The sequence below is a fragment of the Pristis pectinata genome, chromosome 2, assembly GCF_009764475.1.
Source record: "Pristis pectinata isolate sPriPec2 chromosome 2, sPriPec2.1.pri, whole genome shotgun sequence".
Classification (NCBI taxonomy): Eukaryota; Metazoa; Chordata; class Chondrichthyes; order Rhinopristiformes; family Pristidae; genus Pristis; species Pristis pectinata.
Genome location: NC_067406.1, coordinates 17,657,030 through 17,683,773, shown reverse-complemented (window position 1 = coordinate 17,683,773; position 26,744 = coordinate 17,657,030). Strand labels below are relative to the sequence as shown.

At 43.2% G+C, this 26,744-nt stretch overlaps 1 protein-coding gene across 2 annotated transcripts; it reads left to right on the top strand.

Annotated features, from left to right (window-relative positions):
- The first annotated feature begins 1,055 nt into the window (after positions 1-1,055).
- On the top strand, positions 1,056-23,131 carry mavs (mitochondrial antiviral signaling protein). 2 transcript variants are annotated; one of them, XM_052010456.1, is made up of 6 exons: positions 1,056-1,400; positions 9,556-9,690; positions 10,639-10,816; positions 13,699-13,716; positions 14,323-14,411; positions 18,315-23,131. In XM_052010456.1, exons 2-6 carry the CDS (start codon positions 9,574-9,576, stop codon positions 19,809-19,811), a joined length of 1,899 nt encoding a protein of 632 aa, XP_051866416.1. In that variant the 5' UTR covers positions 1,056-1,400; positions 9,556-9,573; the 3' UTR covers positions 19,812-23,131. The 2 variants fall into 2 exon arrangements, with proteins under 2 accessions (XP_051866416.1, XP_051866415.1); XM_052010455.1 differs by having other exon boundaries at positions 13,699-14,411.
- The last annotated feature ends 3,613 nt before the right edge of the window (positions 23,132-26,744 follow it).

The window sequence follows — 26,744 nt, the reverse complement described above, 5'->3', positions numbered from 1 at the left end:
TATAGCTGTCAGACAATAGCTAGGAATCTCCTACAGAAAAAGAAAAAAAACATGTACAGGTTCTGTGGGAGGGAAAAGAAGGGGATGGTAGCATGAATATAAGAAAATTGCAAAGCACTTGAAAATTGGTGTCAGAGGCAATGAGAGTTGTTGCAAAAGAAAGTTAAACAACATTAAGAAGAGGGAAGAGTGATGATAATCATAAAAATGCAAGCTGGGTTGAAGCTGAGGAATCTCGTAATATAATAAATATCCTAAATAAGGAAATTTGGCATGTCCCCATGACTATTACCAGGTTTACAGATGCACCACAGAAAGCATCCTATCCAGATGCATCACAGCTTGGTATGGCAACTGCTCTGCCCAAGACCACAAGGAGTTGCAGAGAGTTGTGAACGCAGCCCAGTCCATCATGGACACCAGCTTCCTCTCCATAGCTCCGTCTACATTTCCCGCTGCCTTGGTAAAGCAGCCAATATTATCAAGGAACCCTTCGCACCCCAGTCATTCTGTCTTCTCCCCTCTCCCGTCAGGCAGAAGATACAAAAGCTAGAGAGCAGGTACCACCTAGCTGAAGGACAGCTTCTATCCCACTGTTATCGGACACTTGAATGGACCTCTCATGCACTAGAGATGAACTCTTGATCTCTGAATCTACCTGGTTGTGGCCCTTGCACTTTATATGTCTCCCTGCACTGCACTCTCTCTGTAACTGTAACACCATATTCTGCATTCTGTTTTCTTTTTACTGTAACTATAACACTATATTCTGAATTATGTTTTCTTTTTACTACCTCAATTTACTTATGTATGGCATGATCTGTCTAGATGGCACGTAAACAAAAGCTTTTCACTGCATCTCGGTCCATGGGATAATAATAAACCAATACCAACACGTTTTTGCTAGCATTTTCTGAGGAAAAGTCTGAACTGTAATAGAGTTACCAGATGAGTTAGCCCTGGTGTCTCTGATGTGCACCATAAATGGTTCGGGGTTTTCCGCTGCCAGTCCTCAGTGGAAAGTGACTCGTGGGGAAGGTACTGTCGGTCTGTGAATGATGTGAAGAGCAGCGAATGGGAGAGTAGGCTGCAACTCGACGGGCCGAGGGAGTGAGCGACTGAACCGGGGACACGGAACTGCGGCCAGGCCGAGCCCGGGACCGTCCCGATCCTCCCCGGGAAGGTGGGCGCAGACTTTGGGGGAGCTCGGAGCCGAGAGGTGTGGGTGCAAACCAGCCAGCGGAGGTGTAAGGGCCAACCTCGCCTTGCACCCGGAGGCTTATTCAGTCGCTCGCTTCTTTAATATCATTCTCACTTGATCCAACACGCCGGGATCAAGCGGTTAAGGGAAACTTTCCCATGCAACACTAATTTGGTTGAGAGACATCTTAAAGCGTCAGGTGAGTGCAGGAAGTATTAGGGCCAGACGTCGGCCTGTTTACATCTGACAGACATTGTTCCTTCCACCCGAAGCGAGCCCTGCAATACATTGCCAGCTATTTGGATGCTGTTGTTTATTTAAATTTATTTAGTACATTTTAAAGAAATGCAGGAAAGCTATATACGGTACGGTCTGAGTGGAAATCGAAAGTAAATTTCGGTGTGAATATTTGATACCCAACTTCCTGGTTTTGAACGCCTTTTGCCCCATGTTTTATGATGGTGATCTGCTTTCTGATCCTCTGTCGAAGGGAATGAGGGTGTGTTTCAGGTCAGCTGTGGAAAACTGGGGTCTATTGCAACAAATTTTGGATTATGAAAACAAACCATGATTTCAGAAAGGGAAACTTGTTAAAGCGTTTGAATATTTTTATGGCCGTCCGGAAGGTAATCCGAGTGATTCACCACGGTGGAGTTCCAACACATAGTACCACAGTGGAGCCAACTCTACTTCCTGGCCGGTTGTTCTTTAGAGTTGTTCATTGTCTTGAGCAATTGTGTAGAGGCCGGGCATGTCATGGAGAGGCTGCTTTACTGCATCTTGTCTGTCGTTGGCTGGGAGTAAATGTTTAGAACCATAGAACAATACAGCACAATACAGGCCCTTCGGCCCACCATGTTGTGCCGCCCTTCAAACCACACCTAAGACTATCTAACCCCTTCCTCCCACATATCCTTCTATCTTAAATTCCTCCATATACTTATCTAACAATCTCTTGACCTTGACCAACACATCAGCCTCCACCACCACCCCAGGCAGCGCATTCCATGCACCAACCACTCTCTGGGTGAAAAACCTCCCTCTGACATCTCCTTTGAACTTCCCACCCATTACCTTAAAGCCATGCCCTCTTGTTTTGAGCATTGGTGCCCTGGGAAAGAGGCGCTGGCTGTTCACTCTATCTATTCCTCTTAATATCTTGTATACCTCTATCATGTCTCCTCTCATCCTCCTTCTCTCCAATGAGTAAAGCCCTAGCTCCTTTAGTCTCTCCTCATAATCCATACTCTAATCCAGGCAGCATCCTGGTAAATCTCCTCTGCACCCTTTCCAACACCTCCACATCCTTCCTATAATGAGGTGACCAGAACTGGACACAGTACTCTACAATGTAACAGTTTACAATGCAACAGTTTTACCTCGGGCCAGTGGTAATTGGTTTACAGTGCATACCTTGCTCATGGCAAGTCAGATCACATACAAGTTATTTAGTCAGCGTCGTGCCTGATAGCATTGGTGGCAACCGCTAATTTATTTTGCATCAACAGTGCCCCACCTCAAGTGCCTGATCATCAATGTTTTCAGAATGCTGCCAGACCAAATCAGTTCAGTTGGCCATTATAAATGGGCGGTCGCTGCACTCAGTTTGCAAAGGAATGACACATGCACAAGCTCAACTAAAAGATGCCTGTTATGTTTTTTTAAATGCCACAAACTAGTTTGTAGCAAAGGTTTGCTTAACTCCCATAGCTCTGCAAAGCCAACCTGTGAGAAGCTTACTCTCCTGTATGGGGGAAAGCTGAAAATTGCCAGCACTGCAGAGCTTTGCATGGTAACTGACTGTGGGTTATCAGGTCCATGGAAGTGAGATTTATTCCCATTGTGGCCTAATTTATAAACATTAGTGTGCCTCTAATGCTTAAATGCAGCAACAAATCTGTTCCTTAAAATTGCCTGTTGAATATGGGCCCCAGAGAAACAAAGGACTACAGGTGCTGGAATCTAGATGAAAAACACGATGATGCTGGAGGAATCAGCGGGCTAGGCAGGCTGACCAGTGCTGACCACCTGCTTTTTTCCATGGATGCTGCCTGGCCCACTGAGTTCCTCCAGCATCATTGTGTTTTAAATATGGACCCTGTTGTTTCGATTTCTAGTCTTGTTTTTACATCAACAGCCATTTGTAAGATGTCCAGGGAACAGAGGAAGACTGATAGTGAAATAAAGTTACCCTGTACTACCTCAGTGCACTGTGTAATGAATTGACCTGTACGATCGGTATGCAAGACAAGTTTTTCACTGTACCTCGGTATAAGTGACAATAATAAACCAATACCAATACCAAGTTTGAATGCAGAACGGAGAGAATGAACAGATGGCTCCCCAACTTATTGCTCTCCTAGAATGACCCCACATCTGTCTTTTCCTCAGAGTTTGTGATAAGCATTCTCATAAAGTCACAGAGAACAGAAACAGGTTCTTCAGCCCATCGTGCCCATGCCAACCAACAAGGGCCAACCTTTACTAATGCAATTAGCATCCATAGCCTTCTATGCCTTGGCGATTCAAGTGCTCATAGAATATAGAACACTACAGCACAGAACAGGCCCTTCAGCCCACAATGTTGTGCCGACATAGCTAATCCCTCCTACCTACAGAATGCCCATATCCCTCTATTTTCCTGTCATTCATGTGTTCATCCGAGCCCCTTTTAAAAGCCCCCAATGAATTTGCCTCCACCACCCTATCAGGCAACGCATTCCAGGCATCCACCACTCTCTCAGTAAAAAACGTACCCCTCACATCTGTTCTGAACCTACCCCCTCTCACCTTAAATGCATGCTCGTCTAGATACTTCTTGAGTTGAGCCTCCACCATCCCTCAGATAGATTCCAACCACTCTCACAGATCCCCTCTGAACTTCCTAGCCCTTACCTAAACCTATGGCCTCTTGTTTTAGACACCCCTGCTATGGGGAAAAGATTACTGCTATCTATTCCATCTGTGGCCCTCATAATTTTTCATAGATCTATCGTTCCCCCTCAGCCTCCTCTCAGCACAAGAAGGAAAAAAAATGCAACCTATCCAGTCTTTCCACATAATTAAAATGCTCCATCTTAGGCAATATCCTGGTGAATCTCCTGTGTACTCTCCAGTGCAATTACATCCTTCCCAGACAGTACTCCAGCTGCAGCCTAACCAGTGTTTAATAATATTAACCTCCAGGGTCTTTGGAAGCTTATGTCCCAGCTAATGAAGGCCTTCTTCACGAACTTCTTTACCTGTGCAGCGCCACCAGGGACCCATGGACTTGAACACGAAGGTCCCTCTGTTCCTCAATACTCCTGAGGACCCATCCATTCATTTTGTACATCTACCTTTATTAGTCCTCCCAAAATGCATCACCTCACACTTATCAGGATTAAATTCTATCTGCCATTGCTCTGCCCATCTTGGCAACTAATCAATATATAACTAAAGACTGTCTCCTCACTGTCAACAACACCACCAATTTTTGTGTGATCTGTAAACTTACTAAATGTATCTCCTACATTTTAATTCACATCTAAATAGTTAATGTGCATAATAAACAGTAAGGGCCCCAGCACTGATTCCTGCATACACCGTAGGCCTCTGATCAAAATTCCACCATTACATTCTGCCCTCTATTACCAAGCCAATTTTGGATCCAATTTTCCAACGCCCTGGATCCCATGAATTCTGATCTTTTTGGACCAGTTTCCCATGCCTTACTGAAGTCAACCACACTGCCGTCATCAATACATTTTCATAACTCTTTGAAAAATTCCATCAAATTTTTCAGACAGAATCTCCACAAACAAAACCATACTATCGTGATTAACCCCCGTCTTTCCAAGTGTAGATTAATCCTGTCCCTCAATTCTTTCCAGTAATAACCTCCCTACCAATGACATTGGACTAACAGACCTGTAATTACCTGGCTTATCGTGTTACCCTTCCTGAACAAAAGTACCATATTTGCTGTCCCCCAATCAAATGGTACCTCACCTGTGTCCAGCGAAGATCTAAAAATGTGTCAGGACAATTTCCCCCCGTCTCCTGGGATACATCTCATCAGGCCCTGGGGATTTATCCACCTCCAAGTTTGTTGAGACATCAGATACCTTCTCTTCATTTGTGATAACGTTCTAGAATTTCATTTCACCACCCTCCTCTTGAATTCTTCACCTACAAAGTCCTTAGTGAATACAATGAGAAGTATTCATTTAAGATCTTGCCTATAACCTTGCCTTATATCCTCTGGCTCCAGCTCGGATTGCCACAGATTGCCTAATGGGCCCTCTCTTTCCCTGACTACCCTCTTGTGCTTAGTACATGTACTCATAAAATGTATTGAGATTTTCTTTAATCTTACCTGCCTGTAATATTTCATGCCCCTTCTTTGCTCTCCTAATTTCTTTTTTAAGTACACTCCTGCACTTTCTATACTCCTCCACTGTTTTCAGTTCTCTCTGCCTCCTTTGTTTCTTTATCATCCCTCGATATCATTTGACTTCCAAGGTTCCTTTGACTTATCCTCACCTTTCCTGCTTCCAGGAGCCATTACTGGATGTCATTACTGAATGATTCCCACAGCCCAGTCTATCACAAAAACCAGCCTGCCCTCCACTGACTCCGTCTACACATCGCGGTGCCTCGGGAAAGCAGCCAGCAAAATCAAAGACCCCTCCCACCCCCAGTCATTCCTTCTTCTCCCCCCTTCCATTGGGCAGAAAATACAAAAGCTTGAAAACAACTACCACCAGGCTCAAGGACAGCTTCTTTCCCCCTATTATAAGTCTCTTAAATGGACCTTTTGTATGATAAAGATGAAATCTTGATCTCTCAAGCTAGCTAGATTCCATGAAGAAGTCCAACATCAGAGCATAGATTGGCAAATTGTCTCTGTGAATCCCTCAGGATTTTTGCCTGCCTCACAGTCCTTGTAGAGACAAATTCTCATCTTCATACCAAGGACATTCTCCGTTATGTGATCCAACACTACAATCATGCTATATGGCTTCAGAACAAATCTGACAGCTCAGAATTGGGCATCCATGAGGTACAATGGACCATCTGTAGCAGCACTGGTGAACATCAACACAATCAGTATCCTCTTTATTAAACTGGAAAGGGTACAAAAAAGATTTACGAGGATGTTACTGGGACTAGAGGGTTTAAGTTATAAGGAGAGACCGGGTAGGCTGGGGCTTTTTTCCCTGGAGTGTAGGAGGCTGAGGGGTGTCATAGAGATTTGTAAAATCATGAGAGGCACAGATAAGGTGAATAGCCACAATCTTTTCCACAGGATAGGGGAGTCCAAAACTAGGGGGCATAGATTTAGGGTGAGAGGGGAAAGATTTAAAAGGGACCTGAGGGGCAACCTTTTCACATGAGTGTAGTGAGTATATGGAATGAGCTGCCAGAAGAAATGGTAGAGATAGGTACAATTATGACATTTAAAAGACATTTGGACAGATACGTGGATGGTAAAGGTTTAGAGGGATACAGGCCAAATGCAAGTGTCACGAACCAGCAACAAAAGAAACACACTGAGCATGATTTAGTGTTAAAAACTATTTTATTAATCACTACTTATGATAATACGTAAAATAAAAGTAAAAATGTTAGTATGTTAGAATTCAAAAATGTTAAACCTCGAACGTTAACCCCAAAACTAAACTCTTCGTGTGTGTATGGGTGGCAAAGTCCAAAACTCCCAGTTCCAGAATGGTTCTTAAAGTTCAGTTCCGCAAGCCATAAGGTGAAACATGAGCAAGGGATTCTTCAACAACCACCGTTGTCTGAAGATAAGACGTAGATGTAGAAAAACAGAGAGAGAGTACATACGAAATCCAAATGTTCCACGATGGAACCCAAACGACACTCCAGTGTTTACTCGGTAGTGACTGCCTCACCCCGAAAAGCATCCGAATCGTGGTCGTCCACACAAATACCTGTTTTCTTCTACAGGTCAGCAACAAAGTGAACTCCACTGGATTACTTCCAACTTCCATACATGGATTTCAGTGGCAGACACAGTTATTGTTTCTCATCCATCGATAGAGAAAACAAGCAGGCTGGTGTCTCTCTCCCTTCTCTCTCTCTCTCCTTCTTCTTCATACTTCTTCAACAACGTCATTACGTCCTTTATCTTCTATTGACGTAAGCACGCCCCACACACACATACACACACACTCTCTATCTTAAAGGGACTTTCACTGAGTCCGTAACACAAGCAAATGGGACCAGCTCAGTTAGGCAACTTGGTCAGCATGGACAAGTTGGGCCAAAGGGCCTCTTTAGCCTGCTGTATAGCTCTATGACGTGATAATTCTTGCTCTGGCATATCCTTCATTCTACCATCACTATCAAGCCAGACAATCAGCCTTCAATGAGGAGTGCAGAAGGGCATGCCAGGAACAGCATCAGGCATAGCTGGAATGAGGTGCCAACCTGGTCAAGCCGCAAGTAAGTGAACCAGCTAAAACAACATGCAATCGACAGAACTAAGTGATCTCACAACATACAGATTCGATCAAAACTCTGCAGTCCTTCCACATCTAATCATAAATGATTAGACAGCTAATGGGTGGAGGATGCTTCAAGGAAATCCCCATTCTCAATAATGGCGGGGCCCATCGTCTGAGCTGTGGGTAGCATTGGCATGGCCGTGTGGCTGAATGCTCCTTACTGAACTGGGTGGTTTGCTCAGCTAATTCAGAGGTAGTTAGAGTCCAATACATTTCTGTAGGCTGGTAAGCACTTATTGCCCACATATATTAGTCCTCAACTCTCTTGTCTTTCAGTGTCTCCTTTCAGCCCCTGCACCATCCCCCCCACCCCACCTTTTGCGTCTATTTCACGATGGCATGCAAGACGTGATCTTAACCTGCAGGTCCATAACATGCCTGATCTCAGTGCAGACTGGCATCGAGTGAGGCTCCATCATCACTCCAATGCTTTCTTCACCATTTCTGTCCGCAGTACTGTGCTATGCCTCCAACTAAGTTCCTGCTGGATTGGAGCTCATCTACAGGACCAATAGGAACTGATTCAGCCTTGTCACCTGCACTTAAGAACTGTCTCTCTAACTTCAGTCATTGAGTTGTAGTGTGTAGATGAAACTTATGGATACACTGAACTCCAGGTCAATGTTGACTCTTTCACTGAAACAATTGAGAGACCGGACGTTATAGTTAACATCCACAAAACAAAGGTCCTCTACCAACCTGCCCTCTCTGTACAACACTGCCCTTCGACAGTGAATGTCCATGACAAAATGCTGGATAACATGGACTACTTCCCATATCTTGAGAACCATCTGTTAACAAACACAGACATCAATGATGAGATTCAGCTTTACCTTCAGTGTGCCTACACAGCCTCAGGTATTTGAGGAAAACAAGTTTTGAAGATCAAGACCACAAGCCTAACAGAAGTGATCTTTGTCCTCGTGCATGCTTCTAAGGCAAGACATGTTTACCTACAGAAGGCAGCTCAAAGCACCAACACTATGTCTGCAAGATCCTCCAACTCCCCTGGCGATGTCAGCACCCTCTCCCAGGCCACCATCCCTGGAAATGAGGCCCTACTTGGAGTCAATCAGCTCCAATGGGCAGGCAACATCATTCCTGCGCCTGGCACCAGATTCTCAAAGCAGATACCCTTCTGAACTCCATCATGCCAAGAGATTAGGAGTCAGACAGATTAAAAGATTCAAGGATGTCCTCAAAGCTTGGGGAAACAGTCACATCCCCACTGATTCCTGTGAATCCCTGGCACATGACGGCTCAGACTGGAAGAACATTCAGGGTGCCATTAAGAACTTCTTTGGGAACTATTGTTTGTGAGCATGTAGAAGCTTAGCATAACTGGTGAACAAGGCACACCACCCATCACCTGTGGCAGAGGCTGTGGGCCCCTCATTAGCCAGCTCTGAGTCCACACAACTGGAGTGAAAGCTAGTCATCCTCAGTCCTGAGGAACTGCAGAAGAAGAGAATGAGATGACCACAAGGACATCTGCAAACGGATTTGTTTTTACAACATGGTCACAATTAATGATACCAACTTTTTAATTCCACGTTATTCAATTATATGAATTGAAATTCCTTTGTTGGTTTGTGGCATTTGATCTTGTTTTTCAAGGTCATTAGTCCAGTCTTCTGAGTTACTGGTCAAGCCACCTGACCACTAGGCAAACAGCCACACATATCACGTGCTATTAATGTATATGGTAACTAATCAATATCATTATGTTTGCTTTATTTTGAGGCTGTTCCTTCTTACCAGTGATGTTCTGTGATAAATCTTAATGATTTCTTGACTACCACATTCCAGAAATATATAAATCTAACATTTTTTTCAAAGGTTTAAAAACAAAGCACGATGCCGTTTGTGGGTGATGAGTTATACAAGTACATAAAGGAGAGAATGCCAAGTTTCCTCCTGGTAAATGTAACAGAATTGTTACCACATCTGTCCTGCCTTACTCAGATGGATCAGGTAATTGTGTTTCTATCACTATAGAAAGTTCCATTATAATATTATTTCCCATTATTGAGTGATCCAATACCAGAGGGCATGCATTTAAGGTGAGAGGGGGTAGGTTCAGAACAGACGTGAGGGGTATGTTTTTTACTGAGAGAGTGGTGGATGCCTGGAATGCGTTGCCTGATAGGGTGGTGGAGGGAAACTCATTGGGGGATTTTAAGAGGGGCTTGGATAGGCACATGAATGAGAGGAAAATAGAGGGATATGGGCATTCTGTAGGTAGGAGGGAATAGCTATGTCGACACAACATTGTGGGCTGAAGGGCCTGTTCTGTGCTATACTGTTCTATGTTCTAACATGAACTAAGTTTTTCATTTCTTTTGGAACTGCGTTCAGATGTATAGTTGCTAGTTACAGTGAAACTTTTTGTTTTGATGACTATCTTGAGTTTATCGCAGCTATTTATTTAAATTTATTGATTCATAGGAAGTAGATTTGGCATTTGTTGCCCATCTCAAACAACCTCTGGCACACTCACTAACAAGTTTAGAGGAAATTAAGACTCAACCACATTGTTGTAGGTCAGGAGTCATTTAAAGACCAGGCAGGTCAGAACAATCAGATATCATTTAACCAGAAGGCTCTTAAAAAAGACCAGCAGTTTCACAGTCACTGTTTGTCAAGCAAGTTTGAAAAAAATCTGAATGTACTTAATTGCTTGAGTTTAACTTTCCCAGCTGTCATGATGGTATTCAAACTTCAGACTATTAATCTTGATACTAGTGCAATAATTTAGGTGAAAATCTATTCAGAACATTGATTCAGCAAAACAATGGGAAGGTCGGTGGAAATAGATTGAAATTGAGGTGTCTTTTCCCAGCTGAAATGGGATGTAAACAATTCTGATCCTTTTCCTGAAAAATATGCTTACATAAAGACGCTCTCCTTTTATCAATGCAGGAACGAGTAAGAGCACAAGTCAGAATGGAAGGCAATGAGTCCGCTGTCCCCATGTTGCTGGATTCTGTGAGACGAAGACGGAACTGGGAAAGGCAGCTGATAAATGCACTGCGCAGAAATGAGTATCACGACCTTGCAGATGGTTTGGAAAATAAACTTGGATCTCTAGCTCCACGGAGTAAGTAATGTGATTTAGAATATTGCATCAAAATTTCTACCTCAATCACAGTTATCTCCTTGTCATAAATTTTTGAAATTGGTGAAAGGATATCCACCAATTAAGCACCATTTTCATTCACAGAGTTAAACAATCCATTTAAAAGCCCACAGGCAGAGCAGCACAACTGTGCTAATTTTAAAGAAAATACTAAGCATCAAGATCGGCGCCCACTCTCATTGTTCTACGGTGTTGCAGGAGCAGAACTCCTAATGTGGTTAGGGCACATGACCTGGGTTTTGATTCACAGTTGTTCCCCAGTTAGGTTGGAGTAACGGTCATGAATCTTGGTTGCAACCGAAGCTGCCTGAGTTATAGAGTACTTGAAGTCATTGTAGGCTCCCGGTTTCCTCATTGCCACCCTATAGAAATATTGTGCAAAAAATACAAAGGAGAAACTGCTGCACAGCGACAATACTTTATGGAGAAAAAATAGCATCATATATCAATGAGGAAAGGGACTGTGTCCCAGCCATACAGAAAGTCATTCAGCCATTCTGAGTTATGTTTGGCTTTAACTGACTTATTCTGACTTTAGTTGATAATGCTTAGTTGTTACCTGGGATGATTCAAACTGTTGGTGTAAATAACACCACATTGAGCTCCAGAGGTATTAATGCCATGCTTTTCAGTCCGCAGTTCAGAGATTCCAAATGACGAGACACAAATTGTTTAGAGTTTGGTAGTTTACAGTGATCTCCTGCTCACATGAACTCACTGAATCTCATTTTCTCTTGCTCATTCTTCATTTCTCTCTCACACGTGAGAGCAGCTTGTCTCTTGCCAGTGGTGTTGATGATATACTACTGTCTGCTTACTGGAGCACTCTCCCTCCTTTGTGCATGTGCTTTCTGTCTTGTGTACTTTGTCTCTAGTCTTTTACTCTCTTCTGATTCATGCATGGTCTTCTGAGTATGATTTGATATGAGCACTCTCCATGCTCTTGATCCCTCTTGCTTCCCTTTCCTTAAAATTGAAATGAAAAGAAATTTCTTCTTAAGATTGAGTTGAGCAGAAATTTCTTCCTAAGACTGAGAGGAGGAGAAACCTCTTCTCCCAGAGCGTGGTGAACCTTGGAATTCTCTGCCATAGAAAGAAGTGGAAACCAAATCATTAATTAGGAAGCAGTTTGATCTAAAGGGATCCAGCTCTGTGGATGGGGAGAGATGTGGAACAGGGTACTGAATTTGGATGATCAGCCATGATCATATTGAATGGCAGAGCAGGCTTGAAGGGCCAAATGACTTACTCCTGCTCCTATTTTCCATGTTTCCTCATCTTTGTCCCCTAACTGCTTGATCTTTACCTACCACACCTTCGCCGTTTCCCCTCCTCTACCTTGAGGTTTCCTTTATCCTTAGCCAGTAAGTCAGTGAGGCAAATTCTAAGAGTTGTTCTACAATTGTTTTATCAATTAAAGTGCAGCAAGGTAACTTAGAAAATTCAGAAAACAATGAAGGTTAAAATGTCACAATTGAAGTACTTTTATTTTGTGTAGTTTTTGATGACATTGGCCATTGATGGTGGTGTTTCACTTCACAGAATGGGGTGGGAGAAGGGTGTCATCTTCTATCTGTTGTCTTTCTCTCGAGTTCAGGACAATGGTGACAGTGCATGAATCAGACAAGGGGAAAAGGTCATCACCATTTCAAAGCCAGCAAAACTGACATCCGAAAAGCTCTTGGTCAATATCACTTCCCTCTAAGCTTGTGGATGAGCTTGTTTTTCAAGGAATCGGTCCCATACAGCTGCTTCTCTCCAGGTGCTTGGCCCCAACAAACCAGTGGTGGCCAGATTCTTACGTTGATGTTGAACATGTGGCCTCGAGAGGGGCCACCTTCAAATCCTGTTGTCAGCCCACCACACGCTGAGTAAGCACAGGCTCACGCACAAGCTCTCCAAGCTGCTGTTGTGTGCCAAGTTGCTTCACCTATGGGAAAATGAGAATTCATCTGTGGGCGATAGGATATCCCAAGAGGGTGTCCCTAATTAAACATCTATATGAGCAATATGGTTGCCGAAATGAAGAGGAAATTTGTCCATGCTGATGACAGGGACATTTAACTCAGGCCAAAACCTTGAGGGACCTGACAAGCTCTCTGACAGTAGACCGAACTGCAGTGGCTGAATGCTTGCAGAGGTGGAGGCTGTGACCAAACCTGGGCAAATCTAAAGTTATGTTGGATTTGACTGTTTTAAGTAGTTTTTAACATGTATAGTGTTTAATACACCTCAAGTGGCTGTACAAGGAATGGCCGCTTCCTAGCTTATTGGTTCATCCATCAGGTGAACCAATGTGTTTTCTCATTGGTTGGTTTGGCCACAGGTATCTAATAGGTTTCCTGATTGAACTATTGTTAGCTAAGGAGTACCTCTTATCTCAGGTATAAAAGGTGTTGTTTTTGTTAATCTCTGTCTTGCTCTTTTACTCCCCCCCCCCCCCCCCCCCCCACCGGCCCTAGCTCATCTTTAGTTCCTTTTATCTCAGCTCATTTCTTAGTAGTAAAGCTCGTGCCATGTGCTCTGTGACTGTTTCTTTGTTTTAAATTTTTCCAATAAAACTTTGTGAAGCACCAAGTTGTTTTCAACTCTTTCTTGGACTCCTGAAAGAACCTGCGGACTCGAAAATAACCGGATCCAACAGTTCTTTCTCTGAAATGCCCATACAGTAGCTTAAAACCAATGTTGCTCCCATTGTACACCAGTAGTATTTGAGTTGGTGGAACAAGTTTATTAATAGACCAAAATGCTGCAATTATGTAAGGTAATATAACTTAAATGTGCGATCAATATTGTCTATTTTTTAAAAACAGTAGCTAACCATCTCTTTTGTGGTTTTGCAGGGCAGTCACCACCTGGAGGTACATCTGCACCTTTTCCTAAACACACTACTGCTGATGACTCTCCAGCGACACACTTTGTTTCTCCTCCCAGATCTCAGTTCTCTGTTCCACTCCCAGATCACTCTCCGCACACAGTGGTCGTCAGTGACAATCGGCTGTCCTCTTCTGTCATCGTTCCACCGGCAGTCTACCTTCAGCCCAATGTCACTGAGCTACAGCCCACTGTGCATAATCAGCAGTCGGCATCTGGCACACCTTCACCAAGTGCACCAGTACCACATTCTGTGCCTGGCACTCCCATACCTAACATACCTGCAGCCCAGTCCACTCCTGTGCCACAGTCTGTGCCCGGCACTCCCATACTTAACACACCAGTGCAGTCCACAGCAGTGCCACAGTCTGTGCCTGGCATACAGACACCGAACACACCAGCACAGTGCACTCCCGTGCCACACACCACGCCTGGCACAGCCATCCCTAGCACACCTGTGGCGCAATCCACACCCAGCACCACAGCACCAGGCACACACATGCCACATCAATCTGATTTACCAGCTGCCGTTTCAAACACTTCTGGTGAATCTTCCTCTGCACCTCTGCTCCTTTCTGATTCATCCTTTCAAGATAATTCCACCGAGTGTAAATTACCAGTTCAAGAAATGGGAAACCCGTTGGACAAGGAGGAAAGCAAAGATCACAGGCTGCCCATACAGGTAATGTAACAGTCTGTACTTCTGGTGACATGTAATATATTGACACACTATAGCTGTGGAGGGTGCCTTCACAAAAAGAGCTGCAGTAACTCATCAAGACATCTTTGGCAGCAGTTCACAATTGCCCAGCCTCTACCGCCTGAAAGTTCAAGGGCAGTAGTTGCGAGGTGACTCCACTAACCTCCAAACTGGCCTCATAATCTCACAGTATTCTGACTATAGCATAGATTGTGGCTAGGACACAGAGGTGGTGGAGGGAATTCCTTTTACTACAGACTGCAGAAGTTCACAAGGGTGGCACCTCATCACCTCTTTAAGAGCAGTTAGGGAGGGATGGAAGGGTGGGTCTAACTGGAGAGCAGGGACCCAGCACAGCCATTATGTATTGAATGATCTACTCTTCTCCTGTGACATTGGTGTGTCCGGTGCTGTACAAGTTATGATGGGAAGCAATTGAAATTATCAAGGTCCATTCTGTGAACATTAAAGTTCTAAAATGGCATCTGCAGCACCACTCCATTGATAGTCCCTTCAGCCCACTGTGTTCATGCTAGCCCTTGTGCCAACCTCTTTTTCCAGCACTTCTATGCCTTGGCAATTCAAGTGCTCATCAAAATACTTCTTAAATGTTGTGAGAGTCTCTGTCTCCAGCACTCCTCAGTGTGTTCCAGATTCCAACCACACTTTGGGTGGAAAAATTCTTCCTCAAATCTTCTCTCAAAAACTCCTATCCCTTATCTTAAACCTGTGCCTTCTCTGCTCAGGGGAAAAGTTTATCGCCATCTTCCCTGTTTATAGCCCTTTGTGATCTTATATACGGCAATCGGGTCCTTCTCCCTCCCTGCTCCAAGGAATGCAGATGTTTCCACCATTGGAACGGCAAGGAGCTGTAAAGCAGGAATGAGAGAAGGGGTAAGAGGAAGGGCATGGCAACAAAGACAACCTCTTCATATGAATAGCTCAACTGAGTGAGGTTCAAGACCCAATCCCTCTTGACCACCATCCCCACACTATCATGCTGTCTCTGCCCATCACTGGTTCTGTTTGAATGTAAAGCAAATACAGAAACCACCACTAAATAAACATTCCAGTGTAGAGTTAGAAACAAAATGAGATCAAATTGCATACAAATGTCAACTAATCTCTTGTGTCTTCTATATAAATCCAGTTTGATATTTTTAAACACTGCTTGACTCCTGCCAGATCATCCTGCATTGTGCCAAGAAATATTATGATAATAGTTTATGTAAAGTAAGATTTTTTTTGATTTTTTTGATTTTTTATTTACAGCGTGGTAACAGGCCCTTCCGGTCCAACGAGTCCACGCCGCCCATTTTTTTTAAACCCAAATTAACCTACCCGTACGTCTTTGGAATATGGGAGGAAACCGGAGCACCCAGAGGAAAACCACACAGACACGGGAGAACGTACAAACCCCTTACAGACAGCGACGGGAACCGAACCCCGATCGCTGGTGCTGTAATAGCATCGCGCTAACCGCTAAATGCCCATCAATTTTTAAGTAAATAGAATGAAGTCTAGGGTTATGAATATGTTCTAGAATTTACCACCTTGTTTTTTGAGCAATGTTCTTTGATATTTTATGCTTAGGTGATTCAACATAAATTAAGTTTTGTTTCAGATATTCATCTTTACCATCTGACATCACCAGCAAGGGCAGCATCTCTAAATTCCCTTGAGAATTGAGGTGGTGATGAGCCGTTGCATTCTCTCACCCTGAAGTCCATTTGGTAAAGGTACTCCCACAATGCCATTGGGTAAGCAGTTGAGGATTTAGACCCAATGAGGATGAAGGACCAGTGATTCACTTCCAGGTCAGGATGATGGGTGACTTGGAGGGGAAGCTGCAGGTGGTGGTGTTGCCACACATCTTGTGCCCTTGGTGGTTGTGGTCGCTGGTTTGGGAGGTGCTATAGGAGCAGGCAGGACAAGGAACTGCAGTGCATCGTGTAGATGGTGAACACTGTATCTTCTGTGCATTGACGGGGCGAGAATGAATTATATGATGGTTGATGGGATGCTAATCCAGGTTGCTTTTTCCAGGATGGTATCAAGTTTCCTGAGAGTTGCTGAAGCTGTACACGTCCAGCTAATTTGGAATTGGAATTGGTTTATTATTGTCACTTGTACTGAGGGACAGTGAAAAACTTGTCTTGCATACTGTTCGTACAGATTAATTCATTACACAGTGCGTTGAGGTAGTACAAGGTGAAGCAATAACAGAACAGAGTAAAGTGTCACAGCTACAGAGAAAGTGCAGTACAGGTAGACAATAAGGTGCAAGGTCATAACAAGGTAAATTGTGAGGTCAACAGTCCATCTTATCGTACTAGGGGACAGTAGTCTTACATGTGGTACAAGCTTTCAGGCTTTTGTATCTTCTGCCCAATGGGAGAGGGGAGAAGAGAGACTGTCCTGGGTGGATGGAGTTTTTGGTTATGCTGGCTGCTTTACCAAGATAGTGAGAAGTATAGACATAGTCCATGGAGGGGAGGCTGGTTTCCGTGATGTGCTGATGTGCACAGTGGAGAGTAATCCATCGTGCTCCTTGATTTAGCCTTGTAGATGGTGGAAAGGCTTTGGGTTGTCAAGAGGTGAATCGCTTGCTGCAGGATACCTAATCTCTGACCTGCTCTTCTAGCCACAGTTGAGTTCAGGTTTATAGTAGTTTCAGCTGTGATAGTGCCATTGAATGTCAGGAATAAGTGGTTAGATTCTCTCTTGTTGGAGATGGTCGTCACCTTGAACTTCTGTGGTCTGAATATTACTCGCCACTTAGCCGATGCCTGAATGTTGACTAGGTCTTATTGCATTCAGGCATGGGCTGCTTCCGTGGCTAACGAGTTGAAAATGGAATTGGAAGGTGTGCCTCCAGCCACTTGGATTGTTTCCCCTTTGGTGCCTATTGACTTCAGTTCAACAGTGAACTTGGATGTTAAGGGCGGTCATTCTCACCTCCCCTCTGGGATTCAGATCTTTGCTCCATGTCTGGCCCAGGTCTGGAGATGAGTGCTCCTGGTGAAATTCAAACTGGGTGTTATGAGTAGGCTACTGGTGAGGAATTGCACTGTCAATGATGGCATCTATTACTTTGCTGATAATTGAGAATAGACTGATTGGGCAGTAATTAACTAGATTGGATTTGTCCTTTTTGTGTGTGAATGGGATGTTCCCAGCCAATTTTCTGCATTGTCGGGTGGATGTCAGTATTGTAACTGAACTGGAATAGCTTGGCTAGAGATACAGCTAGTTCTGGAGCATGGGTTTTCAATGGTACAACTGGGATGTTGCCTGGTCCCATCGTCTTTGCTTTATCCAGTGCTCTCAGCCATTTCTTCATATCATGTGGAGTGAATTGAAAAGGCAGGAGCCTGACTTCCGTGACGACAGGGATCTCGGGATAAAGCCGAGGTACATCATCTGTTCGGCACTTCCAGCTGAACGTCACTGTCAATGCTTCAGCCTTTTCTTCAGTACTCTCGTGCCAGGCCCTATCTTGGATCCTCCTCCCATTCACTGTTTAATTGTCCACCACCAATAGATGTGGTAGGAATGCAGAGCTTTGATCTGATCCTTTGGTTGCGAGATTGCTTAGCTCTGTCTGCTGCACGCTGTTCTTGTTGTTCAGTGCACAACTAATCCTGTATTACAGCTTCACTAGGCCGGCTTCTCATCATTTTTGGCTCTGCCTGATGCTGCTCCCGGCAGGAATATCAAACCAGGGTTGATTTCCTGGCTTGATAGTAATGGTGGAGTGAGGAATATGCCCAGCCATATGGTTGCAGATAAATTAATGTGAATATATAAATATTATATAATTTATTGCTTTTAATGAATGGAATGTATGATTAACTAGGTCAATTGTATTTTTTGCTTTTAAAGGAGAAGACGGCGCTTTCTGATCTATCAAAATCAAGTGATTTTCCCCAGGGTCAACAGAATCAGACCAAACATTCAAATCAAGGTAACACTGGTGAAAAGTGCAATGTACGCAGTACTAACCAAGCTAAAGGAGGAATAATATCTGATGAAGCCATTGTCATCGCCCCTCCACCAACAATCCAAGTGCACCCACCCAGACCATCACGAGAGACGAGTCTGCCAGTTATTGATAAACCTGGAGTATTGATGAGTAATGTTGGGAATAATGAATTAGCAACTGAGTCTACCTGTGACCTCCCTGAAGGTGGTTGTTCAATATCAAGTAGAGATTTACAGTTCAGTGAAAACACAACAAGCAACACAGGAAACAATGGTTCGGGCAGCTCTGCACCACTCAACCATCGTCCTGTACCCAAACATGTTTCAGATGACTTCAGTGATGAAAACTCCATCAAGGAACAAAAGATTCAGGCACTGCGAGGTTACCAGAATGATCGACTGCAAGAACCTTTTTATGATGTTAACAATCCCTTGAATATACAGATGAATTTTGATGCTCTGAAAAAAATAACTGCCTTGGATGAAGGTGCAGGCCTTGATCAAGAAGACATTTTGAACCAGAATTATAACATTCAGTTCCCTTGTAAGAATAAGCCTAATCCAATAAGTAGCACTGAAGTTATACAAAGTCTTGTCCTTACAAGCTCACACCCTGTTGATAGTGAGGCTAACTCTGAACTTGAGTTCGAGAAGAATGTGCAACTCAGTAACAGCAGTGTTTCAATTTCCAGTGGTGAGCTAATGATAGATTCTGGATCCAGTGATGGCTCTATTGGAAACAGTTCTGCTGTAACCGACAACGAGGCAAGTGTTTGTGCCAAACAAGACTCCCTCGACGCAAGCCTGATGAAGAATAATCGAGAGTTCCTGAACCCTGGTGTGCAAGTCCCAGCGTGGACTGGTGATGCAAATGTACTAACACAGAATCAAACTCTTGAGCATGAATACAAAGCAGAATACATGGGAGACGTCGGTTGTAATCCCACACATCCAGATAGATTTACAGAGGTAGGATCAGGTAAAATGTCACGCCAAAAAGTTTCAGAGGGAGGAGATTCATTCCGTACACGTCATGAAGTGAGCCATGACAAGCATTACTTTAACGCTAAAGAAAACCAGACTCATCTGTCCAATGAAGATGTTCGGAAGTACAGTGGACACATTTATCAGGAACCTGATTATGAAAATGAAGCAGGCAATGACTGTGAATTTGAAGCAGGGAACTTGGGAGATGTTAGTGGGTGTTATTTGGAAGAAGGAGCAATTGATGCTTTGTCCAACAAATATGTTCCTTTACCCTCTCAGCAAAGGTCACAAACCAAGCTGCCAGAAGAGCCAACTGGGGATATAAGGCAGCCAGATTATATACTTCTTTCCAAAATAGTTTTGGTTTTCACGATTGTTGCTGGGTTTGCATGGAAATACTATCGTAAGTAATGCTTGAAAGATTCCTTGAAAATCATGCTGAGTTTAAAATAAGATTTCAACTTAAGTAGTGAAAATAAATTGCTTTCCGCTCTGCTGAAATGCACTTGGGCGTATTTTGTAGCTCATTGCATTTTCACTGCAAAACTGCAGTTGGAACTCTTTCAAGATATCTGAATTTGATTGACAACAAAATAGTTAAGCAAATGCCTGTGCTGTGTTTTACAGTCAGCTCTTCATGAGAGTAAAGGCTGCACTATTTACAACAGCAAAAAAGTCTTACCCTATTAGATACTAACATTCAAAGTGGTATGCTTTCTTGCTCCAAATCTCATTTAAATTGCTTGAATCCATGAAGTTATGCTGAAGGTTTTTGTGGTAATCACAGTTCTTTACACCATAACTTGGATGCTGAAGGTCTGCTCTATGGTTCTTCCCCCCTCTGAATCCAGCTTGTTTTTCTGCCAGCACAGTTACTCCTCTAAGCTTGAGCTGACTGGCTGGTAATTTGAGCATTACCTATCGGACTGAGTGCAATAGATCAGGTGTAGGTAAAGGTGCTGTTTTGAATGATAACTGTCTTCCCCTAGGTTGGCCACATTTTTTCCCCTCCTACATTGCTGCAAATAAAAGCACTCAATGAATTATTCAAGAAACTGAAGTAAAGAGTTTCATGACTTCAGGACACCCTTTAGCACTTTACAGCCAATGAGTTACTTCCAAGTCTGGTTGTTGTTGCATTGTAGGACAACTGGCTCTGAAGAAGTGCATAGAACAGTACAGCACAGGAACAGGCCCTTTGGCCCGCAATGTCCATGTCGACTATGATGCCAATTTAGACTATTCCCTCCACATGGTCTATATCTCTCCATTACCTGAACAAGAGCCTCAACCTGCAGCACTCCTTCCTATGTGATGCCCTTTTGCACAGCTGCAGGTCATCCAGTTTTCACCCCAGCAAAAGGCCTTTTTTTAAAGCTTGCCTTTAATACTGTATTCATAGTACTGTATCTTCAAGCAAATGAATATTAGGCACGTGCTCCATTACCTCCTGCAGAAGTTGAAAGATAAGATACTTATTTATTTATCATATGTACATCGAAACACCCAGTGAAATGCATCTTTTGCATTGAGTGTTCTAAGGGCAGCCCGCATGTGTCACCATACCTCCAATGCCAACCTAGCATGCCCACAACTTCCTAACCCGTATGTCTTTGGAATGTGGGAGGAAGCCCACGCAGACACAGGGAGAACGTACAAACTCCTTACAGACAGCGGCGGGAATTAAACCCGGGTCGCTGGCGCTGTGATAGTGTTATGCTAACCGCTACACTACCATGCTTTCATGTGTCTTTTATTACTGCAATTAGAACAAATGTGGACCCCCAGTGTGCTTGACTATATGGAGGGGGATCACAATACTCAGATCTTCCTTCCCCAGAAAGTGCTACTTGAAGGGCAGATGAAAGTGACTGAAACTTCATGTCTCCCCTCTTGATCATCAGAGATAGAAAGGAGCAGGTACTAATATCTGGCGCTGGCACAAATTTGGTGGATTGGATGGACTGCGTGTTGTACACGGTGCCTGGAATTTATTTCCATTTACTGCAATGGAGCTGCAGTTCGAGAGCTGCCTACAATAGGCACTTATCCAAACCACCCACTTTACACTAGACAAATTTATAGCTCTATACTCTCAAGTGAGCTAGGAAGGTGAAATATCAGGATAATCTTTACCCCAGTTTATACATTACCTCAGAAAGTAGGAATCTGATCATCAATATTTTATAATGATTTACAAAGGGAGTGACATTATTCTGTCTTACGTTGGATTGGGGGCTGGTGGTGCAAGAGTGAATTTCATAATCTGGAAAGTACATTCACAAGCTGTGCTTCAACCTTTAATTAAAGGATTAAGTATTTCAATCTAATGTGAAATGCAGAACTGTTTAAACCGTAGCTTCTTCTGTAATGTGCTACAATCTGTGGTGGTCTGAGTCTCTACCTCATTGGAGAATGATGCTCTTCTATCTCGTCTTCAGCCCTTGTGGCTACTGTTGGTAAGGAACTAAAATAAAAAACTTTTTTGAAAGAGATTAAATTTAACAACTCTCTTTAGCAATCCAGTTTAAAGTAGTTTGATGAGAAACAATTCAGATTTTTCTTTTGCAATTCGGCTTTCTTCCAGCTTCTTTGAAAAACAATGATTTCGTCCAGTGCAGTAAATCCATGAATCCTGGTCATGATATAAGGATTCATGGTTTTGTAATTACCTGGGAAGATGCTACAGAACTGACATAATTTTAAATACTTCTTTGTTAAAGTAGCAGTAACCGTTAACATTCAATCAGATGCACATAGGACCTTGTGGTGCATCGGTAGCGTGTCTGACTCCAGATCAGAATACTACATGTTCAAATCACTTTGGGGTCAAACTCTTAGGTGGGTGGCACAGTAGTGTAGCGGTTAGTATAAACGCTATTACAGCCCCCGCGACCCAGGTTCAATTCCCGCTGCTGTCTGTAATGAGTTTGTATGTTCTCCCCATGTGTCTGCATGGGTTTCCTCTGAGTGCTCCGGTTTCCTCCCACATTCCAAAGATGTACAGGTTAGGAAGTTGTGGGCATGCTATGTTGGCACCGGAAGAGTGGTGACACTTGCAGGCTGCCCCCAGAACACTCTCAGTAACGCAAAAATGCACATTTCACTGTGTGTTTCGATGTACATGTGACTAATAAATAAATATCTATCTTATGTTTTTTATATCAAAACATAAAGCCAGACTCAAAGCTGTATGGTCATTAAATTGGCAAAAACATGAGCGATTGTTCTTGAGACTGGATGGCAATTGGTGAGACTGTATTTTCAGAAGAGCAGAAACCACAGAGGTGATAGTTTTCCATGTGATAGACTTGTAATATCATCATCAAGTTGTCTAAATTGTTGGACCTTTTAATGTAATAAACAAGTTTCTGCTCCATAAGAAGACAGTATCTGTATGAGGGAGATAACAACAGCACAACTACTGTGAGGCGCTGAACTGTGTGGCTCCTAAATGGCAGATGTATTTTTGATCTCTAAAGCCAATGAAACCAATTGGACTCTATTTATGGATATCAATTTTATCTGAGGATTTGAGGGACAGAGCTAAACATGTGGAAGAAGGATTTAAGGGCACAAATACCACATCGAAGACAGGAGAGAAGAACCACATAGAAGACAATGTTGCCTCCATCTGAGGAAAACCTGGAACCAAGGCCTGTGACCTGCCTGTCAGTTATTGCCTGTGGTAAACATAGAACTTAATAAACTTCTGATCTATTGCAAAAACACTAATGGTCGCTGCTCATTTTGTCTTGTTCACTGTCTTGCACTGACATGATTCAGTAATTGAAATAACTTCTATTTCAGTGGGCTGACAAAACATCCAACTCAGGCAAGGTGCTCCAGTTTCAAGTGTATGATTGATGGGAGTTTTCTTTATTCTAGCAGCAGATCTCGATGTCAAAACCTCATTTATTGCCCTTCTGTTTGCTACTTGTTGATGGTAATCCCTGCAGGGTGTGAGTAGAGACACGTATTGTTTATAGAAGAGGCATATTCTCTGTCCTGAAGTATTTTAAAATGAAATGATTTTTGTTCTAAAAAAAGCTACCTTATTAATCCCATGCATATTGAATTCAGTTTTACAGCTTGCCATGTGGGATTTGCAGTAGTCCCTCTGGCTCACTTTGGTAAAGTCCAAATTCATCTGATTGCTAATTTAAAATCTACATAGGAAATGGTTTATCTCATCTTCCGAGGTTGTGAACTTTTGTGATTCACCATCACTCGGTGTATCTGTTGAGATAATGTGTGTATTTGTACACAAGATCCAATAATGAAGGTAATGATAGTAATTTCATCAATCTCATTCCGCTGTTCACATGGTGGTGTTCCAAGGTTTTGTAAAGAAAAAACTCAACATAAACCAAAGAGGAAGTGAATTAATTAACCCACTGCAGAAAGTAGATGTTACATGTTACCTGAATCTGCTTAGGAAGATGGTTTGATTTTTAGAACATAGAACATATTGGTATTGGTATTGGTTTATTATTGTCACTTGTACCAAGGTACAGTGAAAAGCTTGTCTTACAAACCGATCGTACAGGTCAATTCATTACACAGTGCAGTTACATTGAGTTAGTACAGAGTGCATTGATGTAGTACAGGTTAAAACAATAACAGTACAGAGTAAAGTGTCACAGCTACAGAGAAAGTGCAGTGCAATAAGGTGCAAGGTCACAACAAGGTAGATCGTGAGGTCATAGGCCATCTCATTGTATAAGGGAACCGTTCAATAGTCTTATCACAGTGGGGTAGAAGCTGTCCTTAAGTCTGGTGGTACGTGCCCTCAGGCTCCTGTATCTTCTACCCGATGGAAGAGGAGAGAAGTGAGAATGTCCCGGGTGAGTGGGGTCTTTGATTATGCTGGCTGCTTCACCAAGATAACAAGAGGCAAAGACAGAGTCCAAGGAGGGGAGGCTGGTGTCCGTGATGCGCTGGGCTGTGTCCACAACTCTCTGCAGCTTCTTACGGTCCTGGGCAGAGCAGTTGCCGTACCAAGCTGTGATACATCCAGATAGGATGCTTTCTATGGTGCATCGGTAAAAGCTGGAGAGAGTCAATGGGGACAAACCAAATTTCTTTAGCCTCCTGAGGAAGTAGAGGTGCTGGTGAGCTTTCTTGGCCATGACATCTACATGATTTGACCAGTTCAGGCTGTTGGTGATGTTCACTCCTAGGAACTTGAAGCTCTCAACCCTCTCGACCTCAGCACCATTGATGTAGACAGGTGCATGTGCACCGCCCCCTTTCCTGAAGTCAATGACCAGCTCTTTTGTTGACATTGAGGGAAAGGTTAGAACACTAACTAAAGGTTAGAACTGAGGGAAACATAGAACACTACAGCACAGTACAGGCGCTTCGGCCAACAATGTTGTGTTGACATTTGGGTTTCACTTTTAGTTTTTAAAAAGAAATATTAATTGCACATTGGAAATGATCAGATCACTGAAGAGTAACTTTTTAATAAGTGTGCCTGCTTAGTATTGAACATCACACCACAACGCGAACCTTCTGCATATAGCACACTAGGAAAGGGTCTTTGACCTGACACATTAGCTCCATTTCTCTTCCCACAGAGGCAGCCTGATCTGCTGAGTATTTCTAGCATTTTCTATTTTTATTTCAGACTTCCATCCTCTTGATTTTTTTTTGATTTTCACAATACCTGAGAGTGTTTTTGTCCTGGAATTTCATTCACAGAAAATTTGACAGCTCATAAAGATGCCAGGGAGGTTTCTCAGCTGCATGGAATGGTGGTGGAAGGAAAGTGGGGTGTTTAGAGGATCAGTGGCTGACACATTAGTTGACTTCTTCTGTATGTGTGTGCTATTAAATTTTGCACAAATAGAAGTTTTTAAAAGGGAAGAAAGGTACCATCTTGCAGTATATTAAAACTGGAACCACATAATGGTGGGATGATCACAAATAATGTTTTTTTAAAACAAGCTGACGACAGCCACAGATCAGATTTCTCCAAACTGAGGGAGTCAAGGGATATGGGGTTAGTGTGAGAGCGTGGTACTGAGGTGAAAGATCAGCCATGATGTTACTGAATGGTGAAGCAGACATGAAGGATGTCAATCAAACTCAGATATCTTCAGAGTTCCAACTGCAGTTTTGCAGTGAAAGTGCAATAAGTCGCAAGAAATACAGTGGACTGTGAATGAACTTTCATCGTGCAGCAGCTTTCCCATTCTAAGTCAGAGTGAAGAGTTCAAATCCCGCTCCAGACCTTTTGACACAAATACGGTCTTTAGACACAGCAATGATACCTGTAGGATGTGCACGAAGGGACATTTATATCGCTGCACCATAGAAAGCATCCTATCCGGATGCATCACGGCTTCGTATAGCAACTGCTCTGCCCATGACCACAAGAACCTGCAGAGAGCTGTGGACACAGCTCAGCACACCATGGAAACCAACCTCCCCCCTATAGACTCTGTCTATACTTCTCGCTGCCTTGGTAAAGCAGCCAGCATAATCAAGAACCCCACCTACCCTGGACATTCTGTCTTTCCACCCCCCCCACCCCACCCTCCCATCAGGTAGAAAATACAAAAGCCTAAAAGCATGTACCACCAGGCTCAAGGACAGCTTCTATCCCACTGTCATAAGACTATTTGAATGGTTCCCTAGTACGATAAGATGGACTCTTGACCTCACAATCTACTTTGTTGTGACCTTGCACCTTATTGTCTACCTGCAATGCACTTTCTCTGTAGCTGTGACACTTTACTCTGCATTCTGTATTGTTTTACCTTGTACTACCTCAATGCACTGTGTAATGAATTGATCTGTATGAACGGTATGCAAGACAAGTTTTCCACTGCACTTCGGTACATGTGACAATAATAAACCAATTTACTAATTTACCTATTTACCAATTGCAGCGCTGGCATTTCTGAGTCAAAAGGTTTTGGCTCAACACTCACTCCAGGCTGCCCCACCAAATGTGGACTGAAGAACCAGTTCTGAATACAGACCTGTATTCTGGGGGCAGGGGAGGACTTGCACCTTAAATCTCTAGATCCCTCCTGGCATAATGGAGCTCTTCAGCACTGATTGCAGCTCATCTCTAAGGAAATATTCCAAAGGCAAAAAAAATTACAAGGGATCCAATGGTAAATTAACCCTTACTTTGTAGGTAAGGCTTGAATTTGATCTGCCCTCAGTCAGAATGCAATATATGAATGGACACCAGTTGTACTTGGCATATGGCTCGGAGAAGCAGCTGGCTATCCATTAGATGTTATGTGTTGTAATTGCAGTTCTAAGTGGGGGATGTAGAATTATTAGTCAATCATCGCATGCAAAAGGTCTTAGCTCTAAGCATGC

Coding starts and splice junctions, on each gene's coding strand:
- mavs (XM_052010455.1), top strand. CDS start 9,574: ATGCCGTTTGTGGGTGATGAGTTATACAAGTACATAAAGGAGAGAATG. Junction 9,691..10,638: donor GCCTTACTCAGATGGATCAG/GTAATTGTGTTT, acceptor TTATCAATGCAG/GAACGAGTAAGAGCACAAGT. Junction 14,412..18,314: donor ATCACAGGCTGCCCATACAG/GTAATGTAACAG, acceptor TTGCTTTTAAAG/GAGAAGACGGCGCTTTCTGA.